Source organism: Fistularia commersonii, chromosome 16, assembly GCF_037954325.1.
Source record: "Fistularia commersonii isolate RoL2024-O1a breed Wild chromosome 16, RoL_Fcom_v1.0, whole genome shotgun sequence".
Classification (NCBI taxonomy): Eukaryota; Metazoa; Chordata; class Actinopteri; order Syngnathiformes; family Fistulariidae; genus Fistularia; species Fistularia commersonii.
In genome coordinates, this window is record NC_141299.1 from 5840307 (window position 1) to 5861736 (window position 21430).

The 21430-nt window shown below is 40.6% G+C and overlaps 1 protein-coding gene across 8 annotated transcripts in view; it reads right to left on the reverse strand.

Moving 5' to 3' along the window:
* dab1a (DAB adaptor protein 1a) overlaps positions 1–21430 on the reverse strand; it is a 76814-nt gene that overhangs the window by 46207 nt on the left and 9177 nt on the right. For 6 of the 8 annotated variants that reach the window (XM_086161729.1, XM_086161730.1, XM_086161727.1 and 3 more), the window contains exon 2: positions 3494–3747. The exons of 1 other annotated variant lie outside the window; for it this stretch is intronic. In XM_086161729.1, coding sequence (XP_086017855.1) covers positions 3494–3563 — 70 coding nt within the window. In that variant the 5' untranslated portion in view covers positions 3564–3747. Of the gene's footprint in view, positions 1–3493; positions 3748–5822; positions 5902–21430 lie in introns of all 8 variants that reach the window. One more of the 8 variants, XM_086161731.1, reaches the window with a different exon arrangement.

Consider the following 21430-nt stretch of genomic DNA (forward strand, 5'->3'; position numbering starts at 1 on the left):
CACAGTCTGGATGTGTGCATAATACCCGCACGAAGAATATAATGTGTTTGCTAATCACACACAAGAGACAAGTACTCCCCAGCCCATCACATGCATGTACACACACACACACACACACACACACACACACACATAGAACTGCTAACATCTGCACAGATACAATCCTTCACCTGACTTTCCATGTTGTAAGCAGTAGAAACACACTTTAACACATCTTCAGCCAGATTGTGTTATGGGCGATTTTAAAGTTTAGATTATATTTTGACAGCGGAGGAAATTATGATCTTTGATAATCGTAGTGTAGCATCTTGAAAAAGAGACTGTAATCAGTGTCCTGAATACATGGAGCAGATGTTGAGAAAATAGAGAGAAGAGAAAATTCTTCTTCTGAGCCAGAGAAAGCAATAAACTTGAGATATTGAAGATAGTGCTACTACGTTTACATGTTTTTAGAAAAATACACACAGACAAACACACACACACACACACACCTGATAATGCCTATTTATGTTATACCTAAATGAGCTTTCAGGGACAACAGATCTGTCCAAATATGTAAAAATGTATCTGGAATAAGATTTCATGCTTTGTTCAATATTTTTTAATTTGTCAAGATGTGGTTCTATGTGCAACCACTTACAAGAAATGTCCTTTTTCAACTAGACTTAATTAAAAGACAATTCTGTCTATCGGCAAGCTTGTTTGCATTCATGTTTTTTGTTTTGACTTGAAAATGGAATAGAATAGTGAAGCATTCATATCTTAAGCCTGGCAATAATGTCTAAAGTGCAGTGTACTATCATTTAATCACAAAACATTTGGCAGATTGTTATGATTATGAGACCTGAAATGATTGTTGACTAAATACACAATCAAATTATTCCCTTGTCACCTGTCGGTTGTGCATCATACTTCATTATCGCAGACTTTCAGTTAACGGTCTGTCATATTCAGGTTGGAAAACAGAAAGAAAAATAAATAAATTTAAAATAAAAAGGCAACACAGCGGTGCGGTGCAAAGGACCCTGGTTCGATTCTGTTCTCCCCATGTCTGTGTGGGTCACCACCTGGTTCTCCGGTTTTCTCCCACAGACTAAAACCACGTAGCAGGTTCATTGGTAAAAATTGGGAAATGACCCCAAATGAGTGAGTGAATGGTTGTCCGTCATGTAGTTGACTAGCGACCAGTCCAGGGTGAACCCCGCCTCTCGCCCCCATGATAGCTGAGATAGGCTCCAGCATTCCCCGCGACCTTGAGTGCAGGATAAGCGGCAGATGATGGATGGATGGATAATAAAATAACATTTCTTTAAATCACGATGTGATGCTCAAGTATGGATGATACTCAACAAGTGATGGAGTGGAACTCTATGATCATTTAAGATCTTCCAATCAGTCATCTAAATACAAAATTTCTTTCAAAATGTTTATCTAGAGTTGGTCTGACCTTGAGCAGGACCAATCTACAGAGGGAACACCCCCCTTGATGACACTTAGGAAAAGAAAAATTCAAAAAACAAGCTGATATAGTTTTTGAATCGGACAATTGAATTAAAGGTCATGTAATAACAGTTATACTACCTCATAAACATCCGAGACAGATGACTCCCTTATCTGGATAATATTTGCCTAGTGTTGATTTACTGTATTTAAGAGTGCAGGGGATAGTATGAGAGGGTTCTTTCTAGACGTTGTATGGATAACACACACACACAAGTGTACATACAGAACCATAGATAACATCAAACCAGATACCATTTGTGATGAATGTGTGATACACAGAGGTCTCGGTCTTTTTTCCTTGCATTCTTCACCGCAGAAACCATGAAATAAAGGCCTGAGATTAAACAGCTTTCCTTCACATTGTCTCATTAGTTTCTTTCACTTCCTCCCTTCATGATTAGCCTCTGTGTGTCTTAGTCTAGCCGGACAAGGTCAGAGCAGTGGGAGAAGACGGAGGAAAGAAGAGAGGGATACTATTAGAAGAGTGTGGGACTGCCCTGCAGGGACTCTCACAGCAGTGCAGCCAACATCAACACCTAATGGTAATCATCTATTCCAGGGAGGTATTTCCATTCAGATACAAAGAGAGAGGAACTAGGGAACTGAGAGATACATGTATAGGTTCAAGATACACACATATCTGGCACAATACATACTTGACAATGAGTCCAGTTACAAGATAATGTACATTGTGTGTGTGTGTGTGTAGTATAAGAATACAAATGTCTTTCATCACAGTGCCATGTGAGTACACATTTCTACACAAGGCCAGAATAGGGTGTAACACTATGCTTGCACCAAAGTCCATGAATAAATTCTACAAGTTTACCTATTCTTCAAAGCAGGCGATGTAGTGACAAAGTATAAGTGCTGTCCGTGTGTGTGTGTGTGTGTGTGTGTGTGTGCGAGAAAGAGAGAGAGATTAAAAGAGAGCAAGGGAGAAATAGAAAGTGAGTGATATTGAAACAGAACAGAAGAGAAAGCGAGTGAGAGAAAAAATAGAAAAAAAGAAGACAAAGTAAAAAAGAAATCTCATATTTTTCATTATCATTTGCTTTTTTGGCCTTCTATCTTGGTTTGTGTGTGTGTGTGTGTGTGTTTAGCTGTCTATAAGATGACTATGCTCGTGATTATAACTAGCTGGGACAAGAGATATGTTGAGCATTCTCTCAGACCCTGCGAGAACCGTTGCTTGTTGGGTGAAGGTTGTGTGCTCACATTGAAGCATCTGCCACAGGTGATGGTGAATTTGTGTTTGTCTCGGAGTTGGTTTATTAAGTGTTGTTGCCAGTGGTGTTCAGAGGTTTTGGTGCATCAATCATACTCTTATTTTGAGGCATGGCTCCTGCATTTGGGTAGTTTGCAACAAGCAGGTGGGTGATGGCTGCCAGTCTGTCCCCCTGGCAACACCCTCCTCTCCCGCACACCTGCTATGTAACTGTTTTCTGAGCTTTTCCCCCCTCGATCTGTTTGCCTTCCATTCACCTAAAAAATCTCTACACCTGTTTGGCAGCAACGCACTGTCCCATAAAAAACTCCTGCACCTGCTGATTGATTCTAAACGATAGCAACCCGAACAACTCTGCGTTCTGCTATCTTAATGATAATCTTTCATTTACAATAAACCAAAACATAAATAAAGAAATGTAGACGGCAGCATGCTGTGTAAATCACATTACAGTACCAACAGAAAATCTGATGTAAATACTTTCAAGTGATGTAACGCAAAATGACAGCTTTAAAATCCCTTTCACTGATGAATCCCAGAGGTCATGCATCCATCGACAAAAGTTGTCAGACTGAATTTCAAATTTAACAAAAAAGGATGCTAGATTCTTTGGTACAAGAAGATACGATCAGATGATTTGATCAGAGGGTTTTCAATACATCTCTACGGGTAACACACGGCAAACAGATGAGACAAAAGTTATTAACTTGGAACTTATGGAATTCAGAAAATGTTTTCTAACAGCAAACAACGTGAACAAACCTTTTCTCTTGGAGTCACGTCTGACACTGCTGGGCCTGACCGCTGGCTGTAGCTCTGTCTCTGTTGACATCCTCAGGCTCCAACTGGGTTAGACTCCACTCCGCTTGGCTCCGTCGTGATTCACAGCGTCAGTGCGTACGTGGGCGCCAGGTGTGTGTGCGTGGAGGCGCCAGGTGTGTGTGTGGGCACACAGGCTCATGGGAGAGGAATGGGCTTTAGCCCTGACACAACATCCCACACACACCCACAGAGAGCTGGAGACAGAGAGGAAGAAAGAGGTTTGCTTCTATTAGGTTTTGTTTACTCTTGGCAGGCGTTCCTGTTGGAGATCTCAGCAGGAATGAGAATGAGCTTGTTTTCGGATCAGGACCTTGAGTGGATGTTGCCTATGGTAACAGACAGGAGAGATTTGATCTACATTTCCCCTTCATGTCAATAACGGGTCTCAAAAAAAACAAAATACACATTGTTTCTACCTCTTTCTTTATCAGTCCAATAATAACTTAAATCAGCGACACAATTGATCATTTCATAAGACCGTTTTACAATCTTACATTCTTTAATAAGGGTTAAGTGTAGTCTTCATGGCTTGGTCGCATTTTCTGTCAGTTATAACATTGTAAATGATAACTGCTCAAGTCTGCAGACGTGGATGAAAATGAAACCCAAATGGGAAATGAGAAATGAAACACAAGACAGATTCTAAAAAAGATCCAATAACATTTCAAATTTTTTCTTAAACTTTTTCCAATATTTAAAAGCAACCTTTTTGGTCTAATTACAATAAATAACCTGATGTGTAATTTTGTATGAAAACATCTACAATGTAAAACACAAATAGTTAGGAAATGAAAAAAAAAGATTTACCTTAACTTTAATTTATTTGAGAAAGTTTACCCAATGCTGCATTCAGAAACATGAAAATTGACCTTTAATACTTCAAGTATTTTCCAATGAAGAAGTTTCTAATCATAGTACTTTCATTAGAATTTTCAAACATCTTTATCTTACATATTTCATATATAAGGTAAGTTTATTTCTTTAGGTCTTTTGATGGCAATTGTGTTACAGTCTAGCAACATTATTTTATCTTTGATTATTGTTAGTATGGAATTTTGGGGGGCTATTTCATATTCATTTTTAGATCATTTGTTGCAACGTTGCAGGGGGGTTACCTTTCACTGTAACAGGTATCAAGATTTTGAGGGGTTTGATGTGCAATTTAAAATGAAGCCCATGAAATATCACATTTCTCTTCCATATATATGGCCATATTACCCAACCCTAAAATAAAGTGTTCCAGGGATGATTTCATGATTTTCTTCTTGGAGTTTAATATTGTATTCACTATAACCTGCAAACTTCCAAAGCTGAACATATTAACTTTGTGGTAGAATTTCTTTATACATGTTAGCTCAGTTAATACACATGAAGTTTACTGGCACATTTACTGCTTCTTGGGCCCTGTCCAGTGCCTGCTGGGACTCTTTGGTCAAGCATTCTGCCCTCTCCCTTCCCATCTGCTGCTACTTTAGTCTAACTGGCACCGTGAACTATAACTTTGCAACCACAAAAGCACTCAGTTTTGCACACTAACTATATGAACACATGAAACACCAGATGCACAAATGCAGACAAGCGCTTTTCTTACACTGAGAACCCAGTGCACAAAACAAGAGGAGACAGCTGCGAGTTGACGTGCTGCATAATGAATCTGACTACCTTCCAAGTCGCTCTCACTCTCCTTAAAATATAAGTATTGACCTCTCTTTCCCTCTCCATCTCCATCTAACACTGTCTAATCACAGACTCCAACAAAATGAAAAGACCTATCCTTCTTGGGGAAGAGGGAAATCTCTCTTTTTCTATTCCTCCTCCTCTCCACTGTGTTTCTGTGTGAATAGGAGGCCCCTGTAAGCCTTGGGCGAGAACAGATGAATTGAGAGGCTTTTAATTTGCTGCAGACGGAACAGAACAGAGTCCATTTAATTCTGCCAGGAGAGGCCATGTCGGCAAAATGCTGACAATATTCTTTATCTGGTCCAAACACACTGGAAAAGTGTGAGTCACTCCAATTACAGGCATTATCTGCAGCACTGTTCCACCAAATGGATGGAGAGAGAGTGAGTGTGTAGAGAGACTGGTTACAGAGAAGAGAAATGAACAGTGGAAAGAAATTGAGGGGTGAGGAAACACAGAGTGGGTGAGTACGATAATGAGCGAGGGGTAAAAGGGGAGAGATAAAAAAAAAAAAAAAAACCCAAGCAAGTAAAATCAAAACAGAAAGGATGGAGTTTGAATGCCAGACGCTAACCCTGAAAACACCCACCCCCATCCTTCTCTTCTTTTGCTTTTTTGTCCTCCCACTTCTGCTTGGTGTGAAGTCTTTCAGGCAGCATCTGGAGCTTCTGTTCGAAAAAAGGCGGTATGTTAATCCTCGAATTGGACCAGAAGAGAGGCAACAGAGAAACCTCCTTGAAGCCTTAAAACACTTCTGCTGGGTGTTTTGGAAGTGCAGTTAACAATATAGAGTGAAAAAATGTGAGTTGTAATGAGTTCAGAGTTTAGATTCTGTTCATAAACAATTTTTTTTCCAAGAAATCTACGCTATGAAATCAGGCCACTCACACTTAAAAATCGCTGGTGTCGGACCACTGAAAATAAGCAAGAAAGAGGACTCAGAGTCCGAGAATAAGAAATATGCTGCAGCTACACGCTCCAGATGTCTCCAAGGCTCCAGACATATGGCTTTTTCTCTGGAGGATGAGAGAACACAAGGTTTCTCTGGGACGGATGCTACATCTAAGCCGGCGCCCCTTGAGGGGAGAGTAAGATAACAGCTAAAAAACAGCTTTTGTCTAGTGTCAACTATAGAATACAAACATAGATAATATGAAGGACATAACAGCAAAATCAAAAGCCACTGACAACATTGTAGTGGCGACATGACTTGGAATCAGCGGCCTAAAATGTAGTAACTGAGTAGGATGTGAAAATGGCTTTGTGTCTGGATATAGAGGTCTGAAGCCAAACCAGGGGATACACCAACTGCGCAAAAGGAGGGAAATAATTGAGCCATAAATTGGTTGTCCATAAATGGAGTGCTGCCAGCAGGCATGAGGATCAGTCTGTGTGTGAGCGCCTCCCCATGCATGCGTTAGTGTATGTGACATGATAAACAGGACTCTGCCAACGTGAGCGAAATGCCCCGAAATCATTTGCTCCTACAGTAAATTCTGCCAGACGAACAGAAAAAGGAAAGAGGAGCGTTGGCTTGCTTTCTCCCCCCTCCTGTTTCTCCAAACCTTCTCTCATGATGTAATTGTGTTCTGTTCAACAGGCTCAGACTTAGATTAGTGTTCACTGGCATTCCTCAGCTTTGCTGCCATCAGAATAATGACTAATCATAAACCCCACCTAACCGCGACCTTTCTTACAACCTGTTGCTGTCCATCCTCTGCTACCTTGCGTCCTCTCGGTGAGGACGAGAGACCTTATCAGTAATACTGCTCTCCGTAGAACCATCCTTGTTAATGAATAATCTGGACTGCACACGTATGTTTAGCTTGTGCCAATCGCCAACAGGTGCCTTCGTGTCAGCTGACAACCGTTCTATTCAGTTTTACATATTGTTAATAATTAGGATGACGCTTTAATATGCTTCCACTCATTGATACGGTATAAGATTTTTTTAATAAAATGCCAAGTAACATAGCATAAAAGCAAGCCAAAAAGATAAATGAATGCATTTAAAATCTCACCGGAACCCGGAAGAACACATGTCCTCCTAAATGCAGACAACAACAGACAAAATAAGACAGCAAAATAAAAATATCGAAGCCTACCAGCTTGGGATGTGTGCAGTCTCGCAAACAACTCAGGAATAGGCAGAGAGCAATGAAGGAGAGGAAGGAAGTGTCTCAGATTAAAATAAAGGGGTTAAAGTGCAAGACTTACTGACAGGCACAAGTAGATCCGGTGCTTTGGATCGAAGGTCCACGTCTAAATAAGATAACCGCCGGATGTCAAAGTACTTTGCTCAGTATTAATGGAGTGACAAACATGTACTAAATCTGACTGAAAGATAGACTGTGTCAAATGAATGTATGCAAACAGCAAAGGCTGTGCAGGATTAAGACCAATACTTCAAATAATCACTCTTTTGACCGACAGCTCAATGACGATTCACTGAAACTGATCTATACTTCAACTTGTCTAAAGCATAAAGTAACTGCAGTAGCCTCTTCCATGCACACAAATCTATCATTTGAAAAAGCTCCCTAAGCACCTCGCTGTACAGATCTATAGCCAAGAGGAAAACTCTAAATCCTTCCAAAAGAAATTCCCATCAATTTTTGAAAAATTACAGTGAAAATAATCAAGAAAGACACTAAAACAGTCTGTTGAATACAGATTTGAGTTGTGGTAAATAGATGATCATGTTGGGATCCGGGGCTAGTAATCTGTGTGCAGTTTCTTTCACCTCTCAGTTCTTCACCAGAGAGCCTGATTGAGCAGCAGCCCTGCAGGAGGATGGATTTCGGCTGGAGTTCAGTGCCCACCTGTAGATCATCGAGCCTCATCAGATGGAGGATAACAGGAGCCTGTTGCCAGACCTCTGTGGCGAGAGTGTTAACCTGCAGTGGCTACCGCCATACGGACTTGTTCTCCTGGATTCCAGTCAGTCCTTCCTGGCGGATCTTCATCACCACAGTAAGAGCCCTTCTCTCGGTTTTGTTCCTAGGTCCAGAAATCTATGTATCCCCTTTCCTTGCAAATTCCTTGGTCCAAGAATTCTATGTCTCTCCATGCCTTGTTCCTGAAATCTAAATCTCGCCTTATCTCCTGAGACTCCACTCGCTCCAGAGTTGAAATGTCTCACCTTTTCTCACAGTGCCTGAGATTCCTATGACTCTGATCGCTTCCTAGTCAAGAAACCTCCATTTGTCACAGAATGATCTGGCCATTCTGACCCAGCAGACACTCAGGAGAGCCCTGTCCAAACAGAACAACCCGCTTGGCTGACTGGAAACGGATTCTGGCTCCCAGGCCCTCTCCACCTCTGGAGATGTTAGCCCCTAGATACATCAGTCCAGATGAAATAGTCTAATCAGTCCAACTACGGTTCATCTATCTCCTAGCCTACGTGTTCACCCGACCTTCCACGTGTCCAAGGTCAAACCTGGCCTTCCCAGCACCTTGTGCCCTCCTTCTGGGCTGCCTCTGCCCACCTGGGATGATCGATCTCATTTTGTATCCAACTATTGCTCTTCCCTTCCATCTTGCTCCTCTGGACTGCCTGGTGGCAGCCGTTGGGGCGGGGGGGGGGGGGGGTGCTGTTAGGATCCAGGGAAAGGACTTCTTCTTTAGTTCCTTTTGACTCTTCACCAGAGGGCCTGATTGACCAGGAGGGTGGATTTCAGCTGGGCTGCAGTAGCCACTTGTAGGTCATCAGACTAAGAGGGGCATGTGGCGAGTGTTTAATTACAGTGGCTACTGACTCATTGTCTATCAGTCCTTCCTGGTGGCTCTTCATTGTCACAGTACCCTCATTAGATCTGTTTTGTTCCTGAGTCCAGAATTTTTAGTCTACCCTGTTCTTGAAGTCCAAATCAACGTCGTGCTGCCTTCAGAAGTTCCAATGACTCTGATCGCACCCTACTCAAGAAACCGATGTCACCATTTTCTCTTAAGTTCCTGAGACATGACCCCGGAAACTATCCGGATCCAGCACAATCATCAGTTCATTTTGTGAACCTAAAATGCCTTACCTCCTCACTGTTCTTGCAGTTGGGCCAGGTACTTGTTAAAAATCATGTGTTCATACATCCTGAGTTGATCAACAATTGGTGTGGAAAACAATTACAGTCATCACAATACATCGGTTATGTGTGATGCAAACAAACTTATTAGAACTTAAGTTACTGTCTTTGGTGCGGTGCCAACCACTGCACCAAAGAGAGACGTTTCAAAGACTCCAGCCAACTGGGTACAACCTGCATCGGCTAACTAAAGACTTAAAATGGTTGAGGGTATGGATATGATACAATGTCAGTTGGTGCTCCCTGTTTAGCATGTGTGCAACTACTGACCTACTGTCATTATTTACAAAATCTTCTGATGAACCTCCGTTTGTGCATAATCCAAAAACATAAGGATGGAGATGTTCTATTTATATGCCTTCTGATGTATTGTGACATGATTTATTACATGTGGATTATTTTTTGACTATAAAGCAAAGAAAGCGGCTAGACTGAAAATGCTGTTCCATACAACATTGTCAATTGCAGACTATGAAGGTCTTCTTTTTTTGATCTTCTAGATGCAACAGCTACCACACTAGACTATATAAACTCTTAGAGGAGTGGACTGGTGACAATGATGAACAAAAACATGAGGGCTTTCTCAACAATGACCGATGTAGCAGATTACAGCTACTATTTTTGAAATATGACACAACCCAAAATACTTGTTTTAAAAGTAAAAATATCTTAATTTGACTCCGTAACCACCCTCAGTGGATCGGTTGTAGCGAAAACTTGATAAATGGTCAGTGAAATTATCATTTGGTTTTGTTGTAAAGATTCACACAATTGCAGATCCTAAAATTTCATATCCAAAACCAAAGTCTCTGTTAAAAACGGTTGAGGGTGATCTTACAAGCCATTACACTACACATTGTATGACCATTTGGGCCTGACAGGGTTAAAGTACCTAAATAAATTGGTGACTTTAAAGATGGTTACCAAACAACTTGAAAGTTGTTACTGTAGCTGTCTGGTGGCTAAAGCTGGTGCTGCAGGACCGAGTGAGGTCAATTCATCAGGCAGTTAGCCAGGCCACTAAGCATGACAGCAACAAACTGCAGGAGGTGCTGGAGATACCCCATATGGCCCTGCCTGTTCCCCTGGAGGGGAAATTTTGAAGAACCTTCATCTGGAAAAGCTAAACATGCAGGCACATTGTTTCACACCCACAGTCTACTGCCAGAAATAGGATACCCAAAATGATGACGGATCCATGTGTATGTGTAGATTGCAAATTAGCAAAAAAACATGCACATAAACATCTTCATGTAACCTATTTGCAGACAAGGGGTTGTAGATATCAAAGCTCTGTTCTCCCGATGGAGAATTCCCTACTCCTCGTCTGCCCGATGTGGATGTGTGTTTGTGTCTCCTTTTTAATGTTAATATGCTAAAATGTAAATTGTTCCTGCTGCATAATGTGCGCGAGGTTGCCTTTTCAAGTAGAGAACCAGCAGCTTTACCGACAGCCTTTATTATGCCGCTATTATGAAACCCGGAGTCAGTGTGCCAGCTTGATTTCCTGACTGCTTCCATCAGCCCCACTCGAATACTACATCTGTGTCATTCTCATCTTTTGCTGCCATATATAAGACACATCCAACATTGCAATTCTGGGGATATGGTGGGGTACCAATTCACATGTTTAGCTGTAGTAGTGTCACCTTAGAGCCAAATGTGCTGGATGTTTCTCGATAGTCCCTAAATGCAACAAGAACTCACAGATTCATTTTGAAATTTGTCGTGGTTTAACAAGCTCGATGTAATGGATGTTTTCAGTTTCCAAACACTTCAAAACACATCAGACAAACCCAACTCGTGACTACTTGCTGCTGGCACCTTGACTTGCCTAAGTTTTGGCACTGGTTGAGGGAAAGTGAAAGAGTGAAATATCACATGTATGGACTTCAATATCATGTTACAGTTCTATCTTTTTAAAAGAAGTCTCTCAAATTCAGAGGCTCCTAATATGGCCGTCGTTTCTGCGCTGCAAGTCACTGTGCTCTGTGAAAATTGCTCAACATGATTTGGGCCCCCAAAGCCCCTCTAGAAGACCCTAAAAAGAGTGACGGATTCACTAAATCGGTAGTGGAAGAGAAGAGAATTCTGTTGAATAAAAATAGAGCCACAGCCTGCTGAAGCAGAAGACTAAGACTTAATGAGGGATAAAATCATCAATTATGCAAAACACTTAATCATGGTGTGCCATGATGCTGTTGCACAAACACACACATGCACACACAAAGACTTATCGCAGGGTTCTAAAAGACATCGAGCAGGCTCCTGTTGCTTTATTGCACATCATCATTAAATAGATACATAAATAAATGAAACTACGAAAAAAAATTACATAATTTTTGGTGATAACTGAAGGTATACAGATAGACCCTTTCATCTCATGCACAATGGCCACCACATCTCACACAGGTTAAAAATGAGGTACTTTATGAACAAGAATAACATGGATAATAATCACAGTCACAAATTCATACCAAGGGATAGTCAATTTAGAAGTTCAGTATGCTGCTTCAATGTTTGTCGAAAATACAGCAGATAATTCATTCAATATCTAAACCACTTATCATGGAGTCAGGGTTGTGGTGGGGGTGAAGCCTGTCCTTGCTGTCTATGGGTGAGAGGTAGGGTTCACCTTGGATTGGTTAGCAGTCAGTCACAGGGCCAAAACAAATACATTTTCTCATTTCCAAATCTGGACAATTGACCTACTGCAAAAAACCTACTGCATGTTTTTGGACTGTGAGAGGAAACCTGATGAAACCCACACAGACATGGGGAAAACATGCAAACTCCACACAGAAAGCCCCCCCTGTAAGAATCAAACTAGTAACCTTCTTGCAGTGTGCCACCATTCCTGTCCGCATCATCATGGTGTAATTTGTGACTGGGATGAATCAATATTTTTTCATTCACATCATCTTCATGTTGAAATTTAAGGAAGGCTAAAATTTTTATCAAAGTTTTGGTTGTTTATATACACCCCCCAATATGGTTTTGGAGCGTGCTATTTGAGATTGCATGATAGCATCCTGTTGAGTGATGCTATCATAACCGTCGCTATCTTTTTTTATTCTCTGTCCATTTCTTATATTGGATACAGATTTGAAATTAGTGCAGACACTCAGTATTTACAGATACTGAGTCTAGCTATCAGAATAGCCGACACAGAAGTGTTCAGACGCTGGGATAAAATGAGTGCCCACTTCCAATGGAGTCCCTATTCCATAAGAAAGTATTTTCTCTATTATCAGGTCATGTAGTACAAATTTGGTGTAGCTACACTTTTTTTGTTAGTTTTAGATATGCTTCCAAGTATAAAATTGAACACAAATTTCTGCTTTAGGTACACACACAAGCTCCAAAGTAGGAAGAGCAAAACAAGTATATAGAGAGTAGTGAATAGCAGTGGTTGGATTGGCAAAAAATGTAAGTATGCTTTAGGCTACCCTTCAACTTTAACACCGAAAAACCTCTTGTGAGCCCACGGTGAGCCATGTCTGAGCATCCCTCTTTTGGCAACGTGTATCTAGACACTTACTTGCAAAAGCCAAAGGCAATCCATTGAAGGTTGCCTGTGAGGCTCACAGCCTTACAATCTGCCTCTGTCTGAGGGGAGTAACACCTCCCTCACCTCTGTCCTCTCTGCCCAGTCAGAGCGCAAAGGGTCTGTTCAGGTTCAATCTACCACCTTAAACCTTTGAGAAGGGTACGAGTACATCTTCACTCAAGCTCTATCCATGCAACCTCATGCCACTAGCGGCCATCAGTCAGTCACAGTTCCTGCCTCTTGTCCATGTATCTAATTGTCCGCTCACACCGTTACAGTCTTCTGCCTCCCCTGTTAAACTACGTCCAGCAAAATAAAATCAATATTTCCCCAGTGTATAAGTTGAAAGGCCTTGCAGTTACCTATGGACTCAGATCATCTCCCAACAGACACTTTAGCACTTTAGTCACACGTACAAGCACACACACACGTGCAGTCACACAGACGCAAACGCATATACACGCGTGTACTGCACACGCACATGCATATAAAGGAGAAACAACTGTGACCTACATGTGGCACTGTTTCTCAATTGCTGAGCTGGTTGGTGGTTCCTTTTTCTCTCCAATGCAGATGAAATACACAAAACAAGCTCACATTAAGGTGGACTAATAAATCATCATGCGTACACATTGCAGACTGACATGTACACAGAGTCCCACTATTAAACATTGGTGCACACGCAAGGTGTGTATATGCGCGTGTGTATTTGGAAGGGGTGTGAGAGAGTAGAGACAGCGGAAAAGAGAGAGAATAAATGTGGATGTGATGATGATGGTCTGCTAAACCCAAATCCAACCCCGTTAGGAGCCCTGCCTCCTAGTGCCATCCATCATTGTGCAGCTGCTAATGAGACCAATACATACACCGACACAGAGGAGCAGGGGAGGAGAAAACAGGAAGGCATATCGTGAGAGGGAAAAAGAAAAGCCAGATAAAAAGGTATTTGGGTGTAAAAGTAAGAAGACACAATTGGGATTAACAGAGAAAAACAAGAATGTCTGCTGGCTAAAGCCCTGTTTTCTGTTATATAAAAACCTTAGATGGTTAGTAATTTTAATTTTGGAACACATAGAAGTAGAGGAGGGGAGAGGGAGAGAGCTGAAAGGGAAGAGGCAGCCAGCATGAAGAGGGAAGGAAATGTGCTGTTACAGACTGAGGACTGAAAAACTATGTGACTGGAATAGACAATCTGATTCTCCCAGTCATTCTGCTCTCCTTCAAACACACAATCTATAAACACTGCCCATCATGATACACACTTGAAGTTAAGAGTGGGGCAAACAGTTTGTGCTGTATGTGAGTGTGTGTGGATTCCTGTGAAAAGCCAGACAAAGCTTGTTGATGCTCCAGTTTGCACTTTGGGTTTTACCTTCAGGTACAACTTTTCAGCTAGTTTGTGTGCTTGTGTCATTAAGATCTGAAAATCACTGAATATACAGGTATATAGTGCCTGAAATATTGCCATCATTCTAAAAAAGTACAGATAAAAAAGAATCACCTTTAAATATTAAAAGTAATGACAATAATAATTGAACATATTAAATATACTGTATACTGATAAACTGCTCGAATCTGGAAGTTCTTTAAAGGACTGTTCCAGTGAAACTCACCATGACCATTTTGAATACGATACTCTTTTGTTTGTTGATGCGTTTGTTTTTTTGTCATACATGAGAAGGCAGCCAGCAATAATACAAAACTAACAACAGAAAAATCCCACATTATAGGGTTAGAAATAGTTAAGCAGGAAATACAAAAAGCTATCCATCTCAGTAGAACATGCAGTTTGTGCAGGGCACACAAAAAATTAAAATCTTGAAAAGCTGACAAAGAAGAAAATGTACTTTGTTTCTCCTCATCTTGTTTCCTAGAAACATCATCCTCATCACGAACGACAGGGGCCAATAGGGCTGTGAAATTAGCTTGCCAGTTTCCTCCAGCTAACCGAAGAACTCTTATTATGCAAATAGACACAAGATTAAGATATGTAGCCGGGGGGCGAAACCACATGTGCACGGAGATGTCTACTCAAACCGTGGAGGGAGGACAGTACAAAAGTAGTGGATCAAAAGCGCAGGGCTCAGTAGAAAGTTGGTGACTTTGATGAAGATACAGATAGAAAACTACCAGTTCAATTACTAAGTGAACTGTGTACTCAGAAAGCCATGAGGAAATCACCCCGACTGCCGCTATTACCTCCCTCCTCTACTATTCTCCCTATTCCCCTGTTACGGTGGTATAACACAAACAGGTGCTACCTCTCTGGCCTCACACCACCCGGTCCTCCGGTGTCCCTTTCCTCGATATCCTTTAACAACCTACCCATGAAAAATATAATCTCACCCTTCCCTTTGTCACCCCTCCTCTGTGTTTTCTCTCCTGGTCTGATTGGCTCATCTTTCTTCATTGCTCAGCCTGCTTCTCTCTCACAGGACTTACCATCTGTACAGTAACAGGTGTGCTGTGCATGTGACTGATGTGTTTGTTACCTGTAGCACAGCCTGGAGCCTCAGGCTGCATGGAGAATGTCTGCCTCTATCACTCTGTCCTGACCCACTAGCTACCATTCGGCTCTCTTTTCCCATCTCCTCCTTTTCCATGTGCCTTACAGATGGCGAATGGATGAGGAGAGGAGCAGGAGATGAGCAGTGTAATGAGATGGGGAGGTAGCAACAAGCTGTTGTGTATTCATAAGTGTGTTGGAATGAACGCTCGCTATCCAAGCTGTGGCGATGTGTTCACCATGGTGGAGGCTGGCCAATTAGTCTCACCAGGCTGGGAGCGTACAAGTATGTATGACCATACGTGTGAGCATATGTGTGTGTGCGTGTGTATATGTGTGTGAGTGTGTGTGCTTGAGATCATGTCATTAGTCTCATTGGTGAGTGATGAAATCCTCTTCATCACGTGGAAGTGTTCCTCCCAATATCCCTCCCTCACGTTTGTAAGATGTTCCGATTACCTGATGAAGGTCTAGAAAGAGAAATTCTGCTTTGAATAAAGTTCATTGAAGGTTCCTTGAAATTGTCTGAGCTTTTCCTCTTGGGCCACTTTCTCAACCAAACCAAAGGTCTGCTTCTTCTTTGATGAATCACAATTTTAGATATTGGGTTCCCACAACCACTACCTAATGTCGTTTCAAGGGAGAGAGGCAACGTTTCTGTTTAGCCCCTATTTTTCTAAGTCTTTGTTGCAGAAAAGCCACAGAACAGATTTCTGTAGTATTGTATTCTCACTGAATGTTAGGTCAATTCAAGTGAAGTCGAATCACTATTTGTTTTTTTTTTGGTTTTTTTTTGCACCAAATCCCACCACTGTTGACACGTTACACTTTACATAAAGATCTGCAGTCTTTAAAATGATTTACAGAGACCCAACAATCTCCCATGACCAAGAAGCAGGGGCGAAGAAAAAACCTTGGAAAGATCTTAGATAATCAATGTGGGCAGCCTTCTGACTTGACCGATTGGTGTAGAAAGAGAGAGTGAAAGAGAAGGACAAAGAGATAGAAACCAAGAGTGTGACTGAAGGGGGGTCATGAGGATTGGGAGGGACAGGCACAAATGGTCTCATACTAATAATAATACAAGCACAAACAATAACATGATAATGGCTGACATAATACTATAATGGATTTAATATCCAGAACCCCTATGTCGCTTGAGAAACCAAGAAAAATGCCTTTCTTTACATAACTTTACAGGGTTGTCAAAAAGTCATCATGGGGTGGGTTCGTAAAGCCAATATTTTCATTAAATTCACGAAACATACATCATGTTATGCCATATGTCATTATGAAAAATAAAGGAAATTATCTATATGCTGCAAGAATATTTTTCATCATAAATCACCCCTTGTTGCTGCATGTGTATCATCACAACAGTCTCTTCATTAGACTTGGCAGATCTATTTTTCTCTTGATTTCCACAAGTAGCATAAATCAGCACAAACTACATTTTACATTGATGATGTAAGTGCTATTTTCACCCTCCATCTTTTCCCATTTAAATTTAGATTCATGTATAAACTAGTTTCATTTCGGCACAATAATTGAATGGTAAAAAATTGAATGATTAAAAGTAGCATCGTACTGTGGCTGATATAAATGAATAATGCACTGTAATTCACAATGAATTTATGGTCCGTTAATTTTTGACCCCCAGAAAATTCTTGTAAAATATGTACAAAAGAAGTGTATTCATTCTTTCTTAATTTAATTTATTTTGAGTGTATTGGGCCATTTTCCAAACTATATCGAGCGATCCGTGAACAGTGTTCCAACTGATAATATGACATTATTCAAAACAGACTTCTGTAGAGTCAAAGGTTTTCAGGTCGGTTCCGTAGGAAAACCAAAGAAGAAGTCAAGGCACCATCCACGCAGTCGTATAATGAACCTGCAGGCAGTCACTGCAGCATGCAAACACTGATATGTCCAGTTGTATGGAGCTATTATTGTGTGGTTGCCCCTGAGGGCTGAGATGTGGCGGATGTCAGCTGTGAAGGTAATAAATTGCTGAGGTCAACCAACTCCAGCAAGAGTCCACTCTTGGGAAGGTCCAGCTGATAGACAATACAGTCTTGAAATATTCCCTTCAGCGCATATTACCATTTTCTCTTCTGGCCTCTGATTATCAGACGGGGGATCATTAAGTTGTTCCCTCAAGAGAGCTCTGGTCCGAGACAGCTCAAGGGGATCACAGTGAGAGCTCATTTGAGGGTCGATTTACAGCAGAGGCCAAGGTAAGAGTCTGTTTTCTCCAGGCGAACGTCGAGTCTCAAGAGGGGGAAACGGGCGAGAAAGTGGACTCGTCACCAGCTCTAAAACACATTAGACACGCACACAAATGCATGAGGGCACAGGCCAGGTGGCTGGATGAGGTGAGCCAGGCAGATCGGAGCAGCAGGTAGTATGACTAATAACATTGCAGGACTCAGTGAGGCACAACAGCCATTTCTCACCTCACTTCTCACTGTCTCTCACTTCCTGCTGCTCTGTCTTTATTTCTCCCCATTCATCGGCCCTGTTCCAAATTTCTTCCCTTGAAGCCATAGTTTTAACAAGGTTCTGTCTGGGACACTGTATCTTAAAAGATATTCCTTGAGCATTACTTTTCTACTAACCTTCCTTTTTAAATGTTATCTTCTTTACATTAGTGCACAGTGGCTTTCAGGATAGTTTTGTTGCATTTTACTCAATTATTTGTTTCTTAAACCATGCACTTCCCCTATTTCTTAAACTATATATGACGTTTAATGTTTGTGGGTTGTGAGTGTTGCTGCATTTTTAGAAGCCCTTTTTCAAAACACCTGTTTTTTTAATTCTTCGCTGGTTAAAATCGATTAGATGAAGTCAAATCTGAAATGACAATATGATATACAAATTAAATTCATAAAAATATAATACATAATAACATAAAGGCCCTGTGCTGTGAGAACTGTTTCATTGAACATTTTATAACTATGTTTGAACTGTTCTGATAAATCCGGATATACTTGGCTTGAGAGAAGATCTGAGTACTGGAAAACTCATTTACATATTTTTATATCTGTGTTTGTTAGTTCGGTGTCAAAAGCCCCCCCCCAAACTCATCTAAATGTGGCAAACTGACATAATCTATAAAAATGAAACTACCAGCAAAATTTACTTTCTGCATGGAAACGACACATGAAGAGGACAGACTGCTGCAGGTGTTCATCATAACCAACCCCTCAAAAAAAAAAAAAAGATTTGGTTGAACATTGGCAAGGTGGACCTGAAGTTCAAGTCACAAAGATAGAACAAAACAAAGTTACACTCACAATAACAATGTTAACTTTTGCAAGAAAGAAAAAGTGTTTTTTCTCTGTATGAAAGTCATCTGTTCACACTAAACAGCTGAGAATAATCCTCTATGACACTTTGTTCCAAACATTAATTCATTTATGATCTATAGTGTCAATCCTGCACTCAGGGTTTCTGGAGCCTATCCTGACAGGTGGAATGGTTGCTAGTTGATCACGGCAGCACATATAGACACATTCAACCCCTCATTCACACGTCAGGACAGTTTAGGGTCTCAAACGAGGAAACAAGTTGGGAGGAAACCGGAGAACCCAGAGGAAACCCAAGCAGACACGGACAGAACATGTAGACTCCACACAGCGACGGCCCCCGTCAGAATTAAATAAAGCCTTCTTGCTGTGAGGCAGAGGTGCAAACCTCTGCACCACCATGCCAGCCTGTCACGAACAATGCAGGTTCTATTCAGGACGGCGATATCTTTGCAACAATCTTGCAAATCCCTACCAATGAGAAATAAATAGCATGGGGAAATATGTTAGTCTTTTTATGACATCAGATATTCCCTCTATGACTTGTCAGTGATAATGTTTTGGCAAGACCAAATTTCATACAAATCTAATTTGAGTCAGCTGAAGTAATTTATCTAATATTGTTGCTATACCCAATTAATATCTTCACTTACTGCATTTGCTAACTGCATTCAATCCAGTATTTTCCCATTTCTGTTTATGAAGCGTATTGATAACCTCACAATAAACCAGCACCAGATATATTTGTCACCCCTTGCCCTGGGTGGTATCTGTGACTAATCATGTTTATCAATAGTTTTATACGATTTCATCCTGCCTGTTCCATCTACATGCTAGATGCACAGAAATTGAGTATAGCCCCCTTGGTTGAATGACTGGTTTTTCAAACCCTCATCACTAATTGTCTCTTATCTCACTCATCGGGCCATCAGCTTGGAATAAAAAGAGAGGAGTATTCATCTAGAAGCATCTCGGGCTAATTGAAGGTTACCATCTTAATTTTCAGATGCAGAATTTGTGTGTGTGTGTGTGTGTGGTTAAGAGATTCAGGGGTAAAGGGTCCATCACAAGCACTCCTATAAAGTACATCAGATAAGTAGATGTAAGATGAACTCCATCAAGGAGCACAAATGCTTGAAGAGCAGCTGATTGACTCATTCAACCTTAAACGAGAACCATGAGTTAGGAGCAAGCAGGTGCTGGTCACGCACACACAGATCTTTTGATCTTTTAACAGTGACTTCTGAACTTTATATTGAAAATACGAAAACGAATCTGCTAGATCGTTATTATCCAGGCCCTCTGCCTGGTTTGTACTCTTAAGCTACAATAAGATCTTTTTTTTATTTTATTTTTTTCTCAATTTATTAATGTTTTTTCTGACTTTTGGTGTCTTCTTTTCTGTTCTGGACACTGAATGATAGAATTCCCTGTTAGGAGAAACCGTAGAAAGCCTGACCAATCCTACTGCCAGTCTGCCGGGAGCCCAAACTGGAGCTTGACACAGATTTCTTTTGGTTTACTTAATTGACTTTCTGGTCTGACATATGAAAACAATTCCGCAGCAGTTGCTGAAGATCATTTTTCACAACTGAGGATAAAAGGAAACAAGCGTTATGAGACAAAACTCAAACCAGAGGCCCAATATCTTGTTGGTGGAAGGATTGCACAAGCACTGAGGTGGAGGAGTCTGATGGGACATCAACATGACCACAGTTGAGTTAAATAAGCTTGAAAAAGTTTGCTAACAGCCATACTGCCAAAGGCCTTGACAGAAGTACTAAGAAACTGATAGAGATTTATGCAGTTTGTCTGGGGTATTCCTGTGTAGCAGCAGTCATTAAGTGTGAAAATCTGTTTGAAAACTATTTTGTGCCGCTTAAGGAATGGTAGTGTAGTGCTTTATTTCCTTCAAAGGCATGTCTAATAAATACACTTACTACCCTTACTATGTCTAAATGCTCCATTTTTACAGCTCACACTAACTGGTCCAATTTCATTTGTAAATTCTCAGCAGTTAAATAAGGGCTGATTCATTTTATCATTCCTAATGTGTATTTATGAGTATGGGTCAAATCCGCTTACATGAATGCTAAGAGGAAGCATTCTAATCAGGAAATGTTAATGCTTGGCAAAGGCCCACAATTGTATATTGGGTGTGTAAATCATTTGTAAAAAATGAACAAAAAAATAAATAACTCAATATCAACAACATCATTAACAAAAACAACAATAATGCTGATAATAATAATAATAATAATGATAATGATGATGATGATGATGATGATACTGATAATAATAATAATAATTTGGTAAGATGCTTATATCTTTATTAATACACTGTTGAAAACTGAATCAACAGCCTTTCCTGAGATAATAAATGATAAAGAAACAACTGGGGTGACCACTTTGAATGGAATAGGAACATTCAAAGTTGACTATAGGATTGAAGGGCCCTTTTTTTTGTCTTCCAGCCCTTCTATCAACTAATCTGCAAAGAGAGTGAAACAAGATTTAAGACTTGACCACTTAAGTGCAGAAATCCTGTTGATGAACAATCTTTAAATAACAATGAAACATAGTATTTTTGGCAGTATGACATGACACAAATTAGCTCAGTAAAATTAAATAGGTCTACTCATTCATAAAAGAAGACTGATTCTCTTTTGGTTGTGACCAATATCTGTTTCCAATTTACTATGAAACTAAAGTCAAGTTTAAAGATTCACCAGTCAACTGGCTGACTTG